This window comes from Neopelma chrysocephalum, unplaced genomic scaffold (assembly GCF_003984885.1).
Source record: "Neopelma chrysocephalum unplaced genomic scaffold, ASM398488v2 Primary Assembly neopelma1_96926, whole genome shotgun sequence".
Taxonomy (NCBI): Eukaryota; Metazoa; Chordata; class Aves; order Passeriformes; family Pipridae; genus Neopelma; species Neopelma chrysocephalum.
Genome location: NW_020925569.1, coordinates 1235024 through 1250541, shown reverse-complemented (window position 1 = coordinate 1250541; position 15518 = coordinate 1235024). Strand labels below are relative to the sequence as shown.

Here is a 15518-nt window from a genome sequence, read left to right as displayed (position 1 = left end):
TGGAAAATGTTGCAACCAACCACCCACAGCAGTAATGGTGACTAACCTCTGTTTGTGACATATTATATGGACATGGGGTACTTGGAAGAGTAGGAACATGTGAACAAATGGTCATTACTCCTGCATTTGAGAGGAAGGGATATTGACTCATCTTTCCTTCTGTGATTAAATCTTATCTTTATTTTGCAAAGAGGGGGTTTTTTTACTTTCCTTAACATTCCCACATTTTTGTTCTTGAGTGAATTGAAATTACTTGGACAAATGCTGAGATTTCTTGCTGGAAGTGCATGAATGGGAAGAGGATTCTTCTAACACATTAACATTAAAAGCCTTAAGTAGCAGTTCTAGAAAAATAAGTTGTAATGTAGTGCTCTAGTAAAACAATAGCCCTCCTTTATTTTATGACTTGAGAACAAATTTAAACCGGAAATAATTTCTTTGTAACTTACATTTGTTTTCTTCTGTTGTAGGTGATGAGGTAAAACATCTCTGTCTTCAACTGGCTGTGACACAGGCCCAGTCATCTAAAAATGCAGCAATGCTTTTGGGCATGTGGGTGGCACCTCCTCTTGTCTACAGTCTCAGTGTATGTATGTCAAAAAACTTGTGGGAGCTCAGCACCTCTTTCCTATAAAATTCCTCAGTCATGATATTAAGAATGTCTCACCAGAAAAGGATTACTGATTTCAGAGTTCTTCAGAAATACTGTGAGAGAAATGTTATTCTGGGCCCTTAAAATTCAAGGCAGACTTAAGATCTGGTGCACTGGTTTCACATTACTGCTTAAGACCTTTTTCCTCTCTCTCATTTTGTGCTGTAGCTCTGACAACCTGGAGACATAAGAAGGGATGGTATGTAGGGAGAAAAAGTATCTTTTATTATACCAGCTGATTGTATTAGAAAAAGGTCCAACTTAATCTGTCCAGAAGCTTACCTGCTTCTTCTAGCATTGTCTCTTGATCTAGTAAAACACATTATGTCTTGAAAGCGTTGCCCTAATTCTGTAGATACCCAAGAGACTAACCTATAGTATGATCAGATTTGGGCTTATCCTCCATTACAGTTCTGTTCTCCTGGAGGTACAGTGTAGACTCCATGGTACAGTATGTAAAACTCTCTTAATTCTACAGTAGGCTTGACTGCATAGTTCTGTCTGTTTATACAAGTTCAGGAGCAGGTTTGTGACAGTTCTCAGAAAATTCATTGTGTATTTCTGTGACCTTTTACGGTTCTTCAAAGAGTGTTACATTTTTTAATTCATTAGTCTTAAATATGCAAACATTTGGTGGAAATTTTAAGATATATAATTGGTAAGGTATCAAAAAAAAAGATTTTATTTCTGAGCACCACTTTGCTAGCTGCAGTGGGAATTTGAGGTCACAAAATCAGGTTAGCCAGTGTGTAAGCTCTGCATTTCTTACCAGTGGGTATTCATTCTTCCTCACTAGCTGGCAACATTAATGGTGCCATGACTACAGTACTTCTGTCCTTGGCTGACTAGAGTGTCTGTATGCTTTGTGTAGGAATGCTGTGGGCCCCATGTAGTAAAATCGTTCTGTTCATACAGAGATGTGGTATTAGGGTTCATTGAAAGTAAGTTCCTCAATTTTTAAGGAAAGCAGAATGTTGACATGTTTGAACTCATCAAAAGTGGGAGGAAAAAGTGAGAAGAATTGTGATTTTGAATGGTTTTAAGTGGTTTTTGAGCCACTTTTTAAATAATTTCATCCTTTATAACAATAATTCAAAATCAATGAAAAGGTAGAATCTGAAACTGAGTTAAAGTTTTTCCTTTTCAGATGAAAACTCAGAAGTACCTTTTCATGTCCCTGTCCCTGTGGATGCAACACGTTGCGGAAGACAAACTGCAGTCTTTTACAGAAGTGCTTCTGATACAACAATTTGAAGTGAAGAACCGCACAAAACCCCCAGAAATTTGCCAGTGTGTTCTACATGGGCTTATCCAGGCAATGAAACTTCCCAATCCTGCCCAGTTTTGCTGGAGCTTTCTGTGCCAGGCTGTGGAGAAAATATATGAGCTTCTTCCAAATGAAGTTCAGGTAAGGAATAAGTATGAGGTGTATGAACATTGTAGCTAGATATTTTTAGTGATGGTAAGTCCTGTCTGTTTGCACTGACCCATCAGATTTGAAAAATGATTTAGTTGTACAATTTTTAATGATAATAATTAAAATAGTAGCATAATTTCAACTGAAGTTACTTTTGGTTACTTTAGAATATGACATTGTGAACCCAATTTAATGTGTGCTTCTCCCTCATAAGTGATTTGGTAATGGAAAAATACACTATTAATGCCGAAATAGATGTTATTGAAACAGAGGCAGACAATAATCAGAAGGCTTTTTTTTTTTTTTCCCCACAGAGAATTCAGCTTTTCACAGTGATTTAAAGAAACTATCTAGCTACAGGTAGACAGGAGGTAGAAAATACCTCCAAGGAAGGGCACTTTTTTGACGACGCCAAGAATGCACACAGATAGCAGGGAAAGGCACACGGCTGCTTTATTTACATTAAGCTTAGATTTATATTCTTTTTCTCTGTCCACACGCAAGCATATTATATTTCATTGGTCAGATACTTCTATTCACGCGCCTAAACTCGTCTTTTGATAGGTGGTCGGCAGTTCTTTGTGTGCTGACAAATCTCAAAAACATCACCTGTTATTTACAAGCAGTTTTGCTCCTTTTCTACTTTCCCATCCTGCATTGTTTACATTCTTTACAACTTCAGAGCTGCAACTGCTCAAATTCAAGGCCTACCATCCAGTTGTTTCCCACACTTTTTCATTAAAAATAAAACAAGTTCTTTGAAAGTATTCAGCTGCCATTATTCTTGTATAATGAAGTACACTGAATTCCCCAGCAAATACAGAATTTCTAAAATAGATTAAGTAAAATGAGTCTAGAGACCAGAATGCTGGAAATAGACATTTAAATATGCATTTACTTTTCTGTTTGCAGAGAGATGAACTGGAAATGTATATTGATGTAGCAAAATGTATCTCAGAAATGGCTGATTCAGAGGTTGATCGCATTGTCCAGATCTCAAAGGTAATTATGTTTGGATTCTGGTCTTTTATCACCAAATCACACAAAACAAGCATACCTTATCATTTTGTTGTCACCAGACATTGACAGCATTAATTATATTATCTGCTATCCAAGTAAGAGTGTTATGGATCTAATTTGCAGGCAGCAGAGAGAAGCAAAAGTGCAAAAAGAAACCATATCCAAAACTTGTTCAACTGAAATACTGCTGTTTTCACCTGGGAGCTTTGAACTTGGGAGAATTTTAAATAAGTTGGTCAGGTGGGGGTTGGCCTCTTCTCCAGGCAACCAGCAATAGAGCAAGAGGACACAGTCTTAAGCTGTGTCAGTGGAGGTTTAGGTTGGACATTAGGAAGAATTTCTTCACAGAAAGGGTGATTAGGTATTAGAATGGACTGTCCGGGGAGGTGATGGAGTCACTATCCCTGGAGGTGTTTAAGGAAAGAGTGGATGTGGCACTTAGTGCCAGGGTCTAGTTGACAAGGTGGTGTTTGGTCATAAGTTGGACTCAATGATCTCAGAGATCTTTTCCAACCTAGTTGATTCTGTGATTCTGTAAAGTTACTTCTGTTAGCCAAACAGGAATGATGTTAGATCTTCTGAATCCCAGATTGATGATGCAAACTGCAAACCATGGTCCTCTTTGCTTAACATAACCACCTACTTGAAAAGGAGTGTAATTGTATCCTGGTGATTAGCTGTCCTTGAACTGGTGGATCCGTGCTTCTCTTAAAAATGTGAAGTAATTGACTGAACATCCTTTGATTCTTGGCTCTTGCTATATTTGCATTCACATTTAGAATGTTTCCTGATTGATATGGAATCAATTAGCAGTGGAATTCTTAGAACTGAAATGCTAAGGAAATTACCTGTGTGGAAACACTTGGTGGTTTCAGAACAGGCTTTTATAAACAAACATCCATGACTTAAAGCCGTGCTGTTCTTTTTGCTAACAGACTCAGTAGAGAATCAAACATTCAAATAGTTAGGGAAGCTGAACTGTCATTTCCTTATATTTTTTAGTTCTTATTTCCACGCTGGAAAACACTATTTAAGAAAACCTTTTTTTGTCACTGCAGTGAATTTATCTTGCAAGAAGACTTGAATCTCCAGAACTGTCAAGCTGACTCATTTCAATTTAAAGGGGAATGTAAGATTTAAAGCAGTATGAAAACAAACTGTACTGAGTTACATTTTACTGGATTATTTGGACCACTGTAAAGTTCAAATAATATGTACAGTCTTCTGTTTATTAATATATCTTCAAGAAATATGAGCCTGCTAGATATTCAAAGAATGCTGCATTTACCGCTCCCCTAAGAAACACATTTCAACTTAACATGTTTTTTAATTGCATTTGCAGAACAATATAGAGAAGGCCACATTCACGAAAGTGTATTTGGTTTCCCAAGGCAGACTGTCTCTGATGAACTTGAGTGCTGTGGTTGATACTGTGGCAGGATATCACCAGAAAGAAAATATTTTATGGATGTTCTTGTATAGTTTTTATCATGCTCGTATTATGAGACATGAAAACACAGGTAAGATCGAGCTTAAATAAGAATCAACAAGACAACGAACAGATATTGATAAATCTACACTGATGCTTTTAAAATAATTCTAAGATGTTTTAATCCAAGTGTTTTCAAATTTATCCATATTAGAAACCACTGTCTTCAGAATTTTTGTATTCTTCAAATACTTGTATCAAACATTGCTTTTATGTTTTTCTCCAATTCTTTATTTTTTCATGGTTCAGCTACAAGTTATTTATCTCATCAAGATGGTTTACAGACCAGAGTTTTGACTAGATCCGTATCTCCCACTCTTTTCAGACTTTCGGTGTAAGGTAGTGTAAGGTCATGAATCTACATAGTGCATTAGAGACCTGTAATAGTGCCACTCTGCTAACCTTCAGATGTAATATATGACTTAGTGGTGTGTGACACAGTAGGTGGGGGTATGTTCCCATGAAACTGGTTGAACCAGGGAGATAGCCTGCTTTTCTGAAAAGCTTGCTCTGAATTAGCACAGGAAACAAATCTGGTGGGTTAAGGATTTGGAGTGGCTCAGCTATGAGACTGACAGAGCACTGGGGCTGACGCAAGAGAAGTAGAAGAATCACACAGAAAGATAAAGGAAGAAGAAACAACAGAAAGAGGCAAGAATGAGGTCTCATTTTCATGGCAGAAGGGTCTTTGTCTGCCTGTGTTCACAGAACAACTTGAATGCATTATATTGCCAGATCCCTTAGCTGCCAGCTGTGTTTGAAGAACTTCAAAAAATATTGAGTTTCAATTGAGTGAAGTGAGGCTTCTCTGGGTAAAAGAGGAAGCAGCGTGAAAGAGGGCACTTGCAAAAGATTACATGGAAATGGTAGTATATGAAGTGACATAGTCTCGAAGGTGAATTAGTTTGTAGGAGATACAATAGATTATGGACAGCAGAATCTGGATCAGTGAAATGTGTTCCATCCTTGGGTTGAATTGAGGGCTGATTTTATTTGTGTGCCTTGACCATATTTTACTGATCCTCTCAACACTGTAGGAACCTTTTCACAGCGCTCCCCACATTCTTGCCCAATGTACAGTGACATCAGTGCTAGACTTAGATGAAGTACTGGGGCAAAAACTTGAGGGAGGCTTTAGAGTTCTGTGGTCATGTATGTAGACTTGGTTAGTGGGATCTGCAGGCTGCCATTATGTAATACAGTTTTTGCTCAGCATTCTTTTCCCTGTGTGTTCAGTGTTTTCCTTGCATTATAATCAAAGTTTCTGTACTGTTTAAAGGCTCATATGTCTTCTGTCAGTGGCAACCATGTGATAGTGGTGTTGGTGATCATTGTTCTTCTACAGTCAGTACTTTCTTTCTATAGTGATTTTCTGTGCTTGCTTTTTAATGAAAAACAGTGCATTCTAGTGTTTTGCATGAGTCAATGTTCTTATTCTTTTTCTAGGAGTTATGAAAAGAATGGACTGGCTGCTAGACCTGATGGGCTGCATCAGCAATGTAGCATACAAGTCAATACTCTTACAAAATGTCAATCTTAAAGAGGTACATGCTGTGAAAATAATTTGCAGCAGGAAAAAAGGATGTTCTGATATATTTCACGTTCTTCCTCAGTAATAAGTGTTATTCCTGATCTTTCCTCCCCAGAGAAAATCTCAATTTTTGTGAATGAATGTGTGTTTAGTAAATGAATATTTATTTAAAACTCTTACTCTAAAATGACCTTGACATTTAAATTATGATAGAAGCTAAAGGCAACTAAAGGAAATAATTACTTCACATTTACTGTATTTAGAACAATTGAAGGAAAATTTTGAATTTTTACTCGTAGAACTGTCTAAGCAGGTCAGAACTGTGTAGCTGCTGTTTCTGAAGGGGCTTGGACAGTTTTAGAGAAATAATGTTGTTTGAGGACAAAAAACAAGCTGCTCCTTAGATCAGAAAGGCATTTGTTACATTGCTATAATATTTCCCAACCACCAAAAGGGTGAGCATCTCTGATTTCCCTCAACAGTCAGGTTGCTATGAAGAAGTTATTTCCCCATTTTAAATGAAACGTGTATCCGCTTTAATCTAAAGGATGATTTAAGAAGAGTGTGCTTCTTCTTTCAGTTGTAGACATTTTAGTTTGAATTTAGAAGGAGGCATAAGCTGTTTCAAAGCATGGAAGAATATTAAGCACTTTTTTGTTCTTGCATTTTGAGTTTTAGCTGAATTTTCAGATGATTGTTTTGAAGAGCAAGTCACCATCTGGATTTTGGTTTTGGGGTTGGTTTCTTTCCTGGATGGATTTTTTTGTTGTTGTTTTTATGGGTTTTTTAATTGGGCTTTTCCCCCCCTTTTGTATTATTCATTTAATAAAAGTGCATTTTTGCCTTTTTCCTGCTTAGTGCATAGATTTTCTCCTGTGGCTGTTTGCGGCTTCTGTGGTGGCCTGGGCTGACCATGGTGCACCATTACTGCTAGGCCTCAGTGCTGACTGGTCACCATGGAAGCACCACACAATATTACCGCCGTTATCCGAGGATCACATTGGCAAGCACCCAACTGACAAGTTTGCTGTGCAAGAAACTCTCACTCTCCTTCCAAGCAGCATTTCCTTTTTGCTGGCTAAAGAGCCTTGGAAAGAACAAACACAGAAGGTAAAATTGTGTGTAGTGGTAAGCATTTTACAAGAGTCAGAAAGCACCTCATTTTTAGTAGTCAGCTTGGGTCTTAGGTAGAGCAGTTATTTCCTCTACATTTATTGCATATGAATTGTTATATCACTTTTCTTTATTTTTAATCAGATATGAATGTAGTTGCTGAAGTAAAATAGGAGGATTGCAAAGAAAAACAAAATTCCAAAGATGGGAATCAAACTCTTTAGAAGGTACAGTCATGATAGGAGAGTTTGGAGCTGCTGGTAGCAAGTCAGTCTTATAAACACTGAAAAACAGATCCTCTGCAACAGTTGGACATGCAACAGTGTCAATTTAGGGCAATCAAAGGTCTTCTTTGTAGTTTGTATCATTTATTTTCAAGTATGAGTTGAAAATAAGTGTGGAAAATTGTGCCTAATTTGTCAGACCTACTGTAGATTGCATCTAGTTGATATATGGGGAAATACTGTTATAAACCTTTAGATTAATAGTTAGCTGTTTTGTGCAAACCAGAATCTCATATTAACTCATTCCTCTGAGCAGGTTCCTGTACTCAGAGCTACCACTGAAGTCAGAATTCAGAATGTGGGAGAAATGCAGGGGTGAAGCTGTTAATATGCAAGGGCCTAATTAGGCTTTAAGGAAGAATTTGAGGTCTTGCCCTGAAAATCATCCTTATAAGTTTGAAATACTGTATTGTCCTCCAGACACCTCACACTGCCAGAGAAAAGCAGCGAAAAATGAGAGAGGTCAAAAGAGGAACAAAGGCAATAAGAGTTCTGAAGGATTTGCAGTAGAATATTTGGACAAGAGACTAATAAGAAAGAATCATATTATTAGGCTAAAGGCATGAACAGGCAAGATGGTGGCAAACTATTTACTGTGCTTTCTTCATTGCAAAGAATTATTGCTGAGATAATGAGAAGGAACAAAGGGAGTTTCAGATCCAGCTGTGGGAAAAATTGCCCTGACAGTGAGATGTACTCCAGGGCATTTGGATACTCCTGGGTAGAAGCTTCATTGGCCACTGCCTCTGATTAGATAATTGAATTTAGCAGCAATCAGATGTTGCCTGTCAAACTGAAAAGAATTTGTCATGTTTTGATACAGAGGCTCTTTTAATTCAGACTTTTCTTCATATTTCAATCTTTAGTTTATTGACTGGCTGATCAATATGATGGAAAGTCCTAAGGAAGCATTATCAAAGTCTTCCATGGACCTGCTGAAAGGTAAGATACTTTTAATTGGGTCGTTATTTTTCCAAACTATCAGGATAGATCAAAATGCAGTTGTTAAAAGGAGTGAGATGAGCTGTATTTTGTCTTTAAGAAAACTGTCACAGGTAAGTTAATATTCTTGTCTGTAACACCTTCTTATATTTGCTGTCTCATCTGCTTACTGTGTAGCACTGAGGATCCAAAGGACCTAAAGGTACATCTAGTCCTACAGGCTTATTTCCATGATGGATCTGTCCATTGTTTTTGAAGTTACCCTTAAAAATAAAATGCAACATTCTGTTCGGAAACTCTCCAATACTAGAAGAGAAATCACATAACTTAGGTGCAACTGAAGACTGCACTGTAGGGAAGGGATAGGAGATGGACAATGACAGCCTAGTGAAGTGGTCTGAAAAGAAAGGAAAGAGGAGTGAGGGTTGCTGAAAAGATATCTGAAAATAAAGATGGAAAGTAAATGATATTTTGAATAACAGTAGGAGCCTGTGGCCCTAACATGAATCCCATTGCTCACCTACGTATGTAGGATTGCGAGTACAATCAGTGCAAGTCATTTTAAGAGGACACCACAAATACTTCCAAGTGAAGTAAGTGCCCTTGTGCTTCCTTCCATTAACACAAGCCACCTCCTTCGGATCACCTGATTTTTTGGACCTAAACAAGGCTTCTTGAAATCCAGATATAAGTTCTTTTCATTACTAGGACAGTTAGCCTTGTTTTGAGGGTCTGCAGTCTTCAGTTACTCTGATAAATTCCCCTGTTATGTCTGCTGATCTCCACCAGAAGCAATGCCAAGGGCTATTGGCCAATCTCCTCTGTATATCAGAGGATTCTCAGTATATTCTCAGTATGCCCTGATTGAGATAAGTAATTGTTCCCCTTGAGCTTTGCATTGGTTTTTTGCTTTTACGTGCTACAACATGAAACTCCCTAAACTCCCTTCTGAATAACTAGACTGTGACTAATTTGGCTACTGGATTTTGTCTAAACATATATCTTTACAAATTGAATTAGGGAATCAGTGAGTTGCAGAGTTTCGACTTTGTGCTTCTCTTGTTCCCAGTGCCTCCTGTCTCCCCTCTTGCATAATTGCTCATTGAATTCAAACTTTCTGCAGTGTGATTGATCTATGTGCCTAAGTGATGGACTAATTATTAGGTGATGTGATGTCATTTATGGCATAGGAAAGGCCTAGTACAACATCACATTTCAGAGGGATGTAGAGACTAGTGTACCTTGCAAACAGTGGCAGTAATACTAAAAAGTCATATTAAAAAGTGGAAGAGTCATGAAAAGAGTCAGTAAAAGGAGAATTAAACCTATATCTGTGTTAGTAAAATTAGTAGGGAGAATACACTCACATCCTTTCCAGTCTGGACTGCAAAATTAATTTAATTTTTCCCTGTCTTCACAGTTACACTTCTGGCCTTGAGATCTCTTGCAGAGTTCAAGAAAAAAGCAGTATGGACTAAAGCTTATGGGTGGTAAGATACGGTGCACACTGTATCTTATCCAATGAAGAAAACTGTTCATACTTGAAAACATAATATTATGACCCAGGTATCAATAAACCAAATTCCAAAGACGTTTCCTATCAGAGGGTTTTGAATTGTTTAATTTTACCCTTTTGCCTCCTTATAACGACTCCTAAGATGAAAACAAATATTTGTTTTTAACTGATGGGTTGGTGTTCTTCTTCAAACATGCTGAATATAAATGAGAAAGACACATTCAGTTGAGTTTCAATTGAGTTGAGTGACATGTGGGAACCTTGAAAGCTGGAGTGGAATATTCCTTTAATTCGTGGAGGCTTTGTAGGAATAGATGGAAATAAAACAAACTTGTGAAATTTGTTTGGATGTAGCTTATTTATTAAAATGTGTTTTAGTGTAACAGACTTCTGAATGAGCATTACTTTTTAACTGATAATCCTTTTTTTTAGAAATAACACTATGTTCTTGTGCAGTAGTGACAACACATATATAGTGTGAGCAGTTACAGCAGGTCTATGGTGTGAGCAGCGTTTCTGAAAGGGATGGTGTGTTTGTCAATTTTGCAGTGGATTTATAAAGATCACTGAAATAAGTCAACGATCCTGATGGCTGTTAAATCTGCAGCTCCAAGACAGCTGCAATTTTCTTTCCACTTATTACTAGTTTTGTCTCCTTTACACTTCTTTGCATATAAAAAGAGTTCTTCTCTGCGTCTAGGAAAAAGGGACAATACAGCAACTCTTTTCCATCTTTACCATCTTAAATAGATTAGCTCGTGCTATTTTTCTTATTTAATACTTTTCTCTTTCTGAAGGAATAGAGAACTTTGCTACTTTGCAGTCTCTCTAAGACAGATCTTAAAAGGGGGTTTGTATTTAGCAATCCTCCTTGCTGGAGTAGACAAAAATTAACTCAGTATAATTGCTTGGGCACTGTTCCTTAATGTCTTTTGAAACAGTACTAGTGACAGAATTGTTGATTTTGATCAGCTTGAAGGAAATGTCACCACCCTACATCTAGAAGACACACCCCATTGCAGGAATTCTCTTATTTTTAGGACTGGTAACATTTCATCTGTGAAAGAAATTCTCCTCTGACTTCTGGTCACTTGGTATGTTCAGCCTGTAGAAGAGAAGTCTGAGGGGAGACCTCACTGCAGTTACAATTTCCTTATGAGAGGGAGAGGAGGGGCAGACACTGATCTCTTCATGTGGTGACCAGTGACAGGACATGAGGGAATGGCCTGAAGTTGTGTCAGTGGAGGTTTAGGTTGGATATTAGAGAAAGGTTCTTCACCCAAAGGGTGGGTGGGCGGGCACTAGAACAGGCTCCCCAGGGAAGTGGTCACAGCACCAAGCCTGACAGAGTTCAGGAAGTGTTTGAACAATGATCTCAGGCACATGGTGTGACTCTTGGGGTTGTGTTGTGCAGGTCCAGGAGCTGGACTTAGTGATCTGTAGGGGCGTGTCTGAGGTACAGAGGGATGTACCAGGGCAGAGAGGCTCAAGGAGCATGCGCCGAGGTTCACAGCCCCCATTGGGTAGAGGGATCACATGGTTATGGGATATAAAAGAGTGCGGGAAATTCAAATAAAGGCTCTTTGATTCCACCAGCTCCGGAGAGCGTGTAATTATTCCTTATCATATAAGGACAGCGTCCACGTGGACGCTACATCTGGCGCCCCAGTGGGACCGAATCTACATTAGATCAGATATTTTAAAACCTGTACCAGGTACTATCGGTGGATTTCCGGTTATCATTTTAGTTTTATAAAGTGGGAGTCCTTTACCGAAAAAAACCTAGACGTCTGTAAACGTTGCCTTGGGGGAGTCCAAGGAACGAAGTTTAGTGAGCTCAAAAAAGATAGGTTAGCGCACAAAAAACGGGAAGAAAGAAGAAAGAAGAAATCGCCGAGAGATCGGAGCGGGCGGGCACCGGAGAAAGCGGAGAGGGACCGAAACAACATCGCAGCGGTGAGTGAGCTGAAAGGCAGCCTGCGCGGCTAGGACTGCTCCCCGACCGGCAGCGTGACCGCAGCCCGGACCCCCGAGCCGCGAGCCGCGCTGAAACCGCGGGGAAGCTTCTGCCGCGCCACCGCCGCCGCCGCGGCTGAAACAGCCACGCGGCCCGGCGCAGCTGCCCGCACCACCCCAGCCGCACCGCCCGGACCCCCGCATTGGCCGTCTGCCTAGCAGAAAGCCACCCAGCTCCACGCCGCCCGCCGCTGCTGTACGCGCCCGCCTCATCCACCGGCCCCGCGCCCGCCTACAAGCCGCGCGAGGCCAGGGGAACCCCGCGCGACCGCGTTCCGCAGCACCCCGACCCTACCTCGCCTAGCGAGCCCCGCAGACCCTAAGCCGCCGCCGCGCTGAGGAGCAAGGACCGCCGCCGCCTGAGCCGTGCCACCGCCGCCGCTGAACCGGGGAAACCAGCCGACCAGAACCGGGAGTAGCCAGCCACCACACAAAGGAACTTCAGACCACGTGCGTTCAAGCGCCAAGACAAGGTAAAAATGGGAATTTTTTTCTCCACCACACTTTCACAAAACACAGATGCACTGGAAATACTTCTCAGACCATACAATGTGCAAGCCACACGGGCAGAACTCACGGAGCTTGTACGCTTTACTCAGACAGCTGTCCCCGAACTGCAGCTGGCAAAAGCCCTACACATACCCATATGGGAAAAACTGGGGAAAGTCATAAAGCTCACAGCCGAGGGGGGAGACCCCCAAGCTGTCAGAGCTTTCCCAGCGTGGCAGATAATAATGTCTGCACTGCACAGAGTCCACGAGCGCACCACACAAGCGTATAACACCGACACGCACCCCCCGAATAATACTGCTCACAACAGCCGCCCAACTTTTAGGCGTAGGGACACTAACGCCCAAAGTCCGGCGGGGGGGGGAATGGGAAGCGTTTGTGATTTAAGTACGGAGTCAGAAGCCCAGAGCCGGAGGGACATGGGCCGGCGGGAGGGGACGGAGCCTGCGATGCGAGATCCCCGCTCATGGGATAGCCGCACAGGGCTCCGTTACGGCGACCGGGAGGGTAACCCAGCAGATTTGCCCCCCCGTCCCGCGGATGACCGCCGCCCACGTGGGCCCGCATGGGCGCCGCCATTTTGCCCATCAAGCAGCCCGGGAACTGACCCGTCTCTCCCGCCCCTTGCGCCGCCCCGCCCCACCCATAGGCGCAAGGGGGGAGGTAACTCCGCCCCCTCGCCGCCTCCGACACCCGCCCACACCCCCTCACCGGGAACCGAGATAGCCGGAGCCGCCGGGGGGGAGGAGTGGGGGGAGGACGGGGAGGAGCTAGCCATAGTTCCGTCGGGAAGGAGCGAGGTAGCAACTGGGGGAGGGTCGAATGATAGGTGGAGTTTGTGTCGAGAGGAGGCCATACGGGTGGGAGACTTGCAAGTGATTAATGCATGCCCAGTCATCATTGGTCAACACAATAGCCGCCGGTTCGAACCTGTGCCGCATGAACTAACAAAGGAATTGAGGCAGATAATACGGGAAACCGGCGCGTCTTCATCTAACACCCTGGCATTCCTGGACACGCTAAGCTCTACCTACCTTTTCATGCCACACGATTGGAAGACTATCTTAAAAATAAGTCTTACCAATACACAGTACAACGTGTGGCTGAACGACTTTCGGGAGAATTGCTCTGTGTATGCAAATGACCCACAAGCAGGCGTTACCACACACCAACTAACCGGGGAGGGTAATTATCGGTCGATAGATGCCCAATCTAGGTACAATAAGGAAGTGTACGAGGTGATAGCTAAGCATGCTATGAGAGCCATGAGGACACTTCCCACATCCGACCGAGACACTAATTTGTCGTTCACACGAATAATGCAAGGCCCGACAGAACCATACTCCCAATTCTTGGACCGGCTGCAGTCTGCCCTAGATAGGCAGATTGAAAGTGACGAAGCCAGAGACATACTTTGCAGGAAACTGGCTTTCGAAAACGCGAACCCAGACTGTAAGAGAGCATTGCAGGCTCTTCCTAAACGGGAGAGCTGCAGCATTGCAGAGCTGGTTCGTGCCTGCCAAGGGGTCGGCTCAGTGGGACACCAAACTGACTCATTAGCAGTAGCCTTGAGTGCTCAGCTGAGAGTACAGGAGGGAGCCAGACCCAGGAGTGGTTGTTACACTTGCGGTGCGCCCGACCACTTCCAAAGAGAGTGTCCCAGGAGACCCACAGAAGCAGCCCCCCGTAGGCGCCCAAAAGCAAGGAAGGTGCCAAAAAACGGGAGACGAGGGGCGTTGTCGCACGCCCCGCTACAACAAACATATGTGACACAAGGGAACAGGCCGGCAATCTGTGCCCCCCCACCCCTGCCAGCGCTTTGTGCCCCTCCACCACAGCCAGCGCTGGGCTGGATCTATCCAACCGGGACTCTGTCTTCATAACATCCACAGAGGTAGTGCTAATTCCAACTGGGATTTGGGGTCCCCTCAACCCAGGAGTGCATGCACTATTGATTGGAAGGTCCTCCACTACACGAATGGGTTTGTTTGTGCTGCCGGGAGTGATAGACTCAGACTCTCATAGTGAGATTCAAATCATGGCCTGGACCCCTTCACCCCCCTGGTTCATCCCAAAGGGACAGAAAATTGCCCAACTAATCCCCTTCTACAGCGCGTCGCCTGCAGGGGAGGGGGAGCGGGGTTCAGGGGCTTTCGGTAGCACAGGAACACCACAAGTTTACTGGGCAACAGCCATTACATCCACACAGCCGCTCATGACATGCCAGGTGAATGGGCATCGATTCACAGGCCTTGTGGATTCAGGAGCCGATGTTTCCATCATAAAGGACTCCGAGTGGCCACTTAAGTGGCCCACTGTTTGCCCAGCTGCAACCATTCAGGGGGTGGGAGGAACACAAAGGCCCAGACAGAGTGCCCAAGTACTCACTGTCCTGGGCCCGGAAGGACGATCGGCCAAGATAGCTCCTTTTGTTGCCCCCATTCCTTGTACACTGTGGGGAAGGGATGTTCTTGGGCAGTTTGGCACAGTGATGCAAATTCCTCCCGCAAGCAGCCAGGTTTTTCAATAGGGGCCATTGGTCAGCCGTCCCAAACACCCATTAAGCTGGTCTGGAAAAGCGAGCAGCCAGTCTGGGTGGACCAATGGCCTATGAAAAAGGAACGGCTGGAGCAATTAACAAAGCTTGCACAGGAGCAACTAGAAGCAGGACATATTGTGCCCACAACTAGCCCCTGGAACACTCCTGTCTTTTGCATTCCCAAGAAAAGTGGGAAATGGAGAATGCTGCAGGACTTAAGGGCAGTAAACACAGTCATAGAGCCCATGGGAGCTTTGCAGCCAGGACTGCCTTCACCCTCTATGCTCCCAGCGGACTGGCCTCTAATGGTAATTGATTTAAAGGACTGCTTTTTTACCATCTTCCTTCACCCTGAGGATGCGCCAAGGTTTGCTTTTTCCATCCCGGCCTTGAACAATGCACAACCTATGCAAAGGTACCATTGGGTTGTTCTCCCTCAGGGCATGAGGAATAGTCCTACGATATGTCGGACAGTAGTGGCAAACGCTA

At 42.8% G+C, this 15518-nt stretch overlaps 1 protein-coding gene across 1 annotated transcript in view; it reads left to right on the top strand.

The window, feature by feature from the left end:
• The window catches only part of FOCAD (focadhesin), a 99575-nt gene extending 89277 nt beyond the window's left edge, over positions 1-10298 (top strand). Inside the window, exons 37-44 of the mRNA XM_027670742.1 lie at positions 471-586; positions 1800-2060; positions 2982-3071; positions 4432-4609; positions 6025-6122; positions 6968-7219; positions 8373-8448; positions 9869-10298. Coding sequence (XP_027526543.1) covers positions 471-586; positions 1800-2060; positions 2982-3071; positions 4432-4609; positions 6025-6122; positions 6968-7219; positions 8373-8448; positions 9869-9942 — 1145 coding nt within the window. The 3' untranslated portion in view covers positions 9943-10298. The remainder of the gene's footprint in view (positions 1-470; positions 587-1799; positions 2061-2981; positions 3072-4431; positions 4610-6024; positions 6123-6967; positions 7220-8372; positions 8449-9868) is intronic.
• Positions 10299-15518: the final 5220 nt, after the last annotated feature.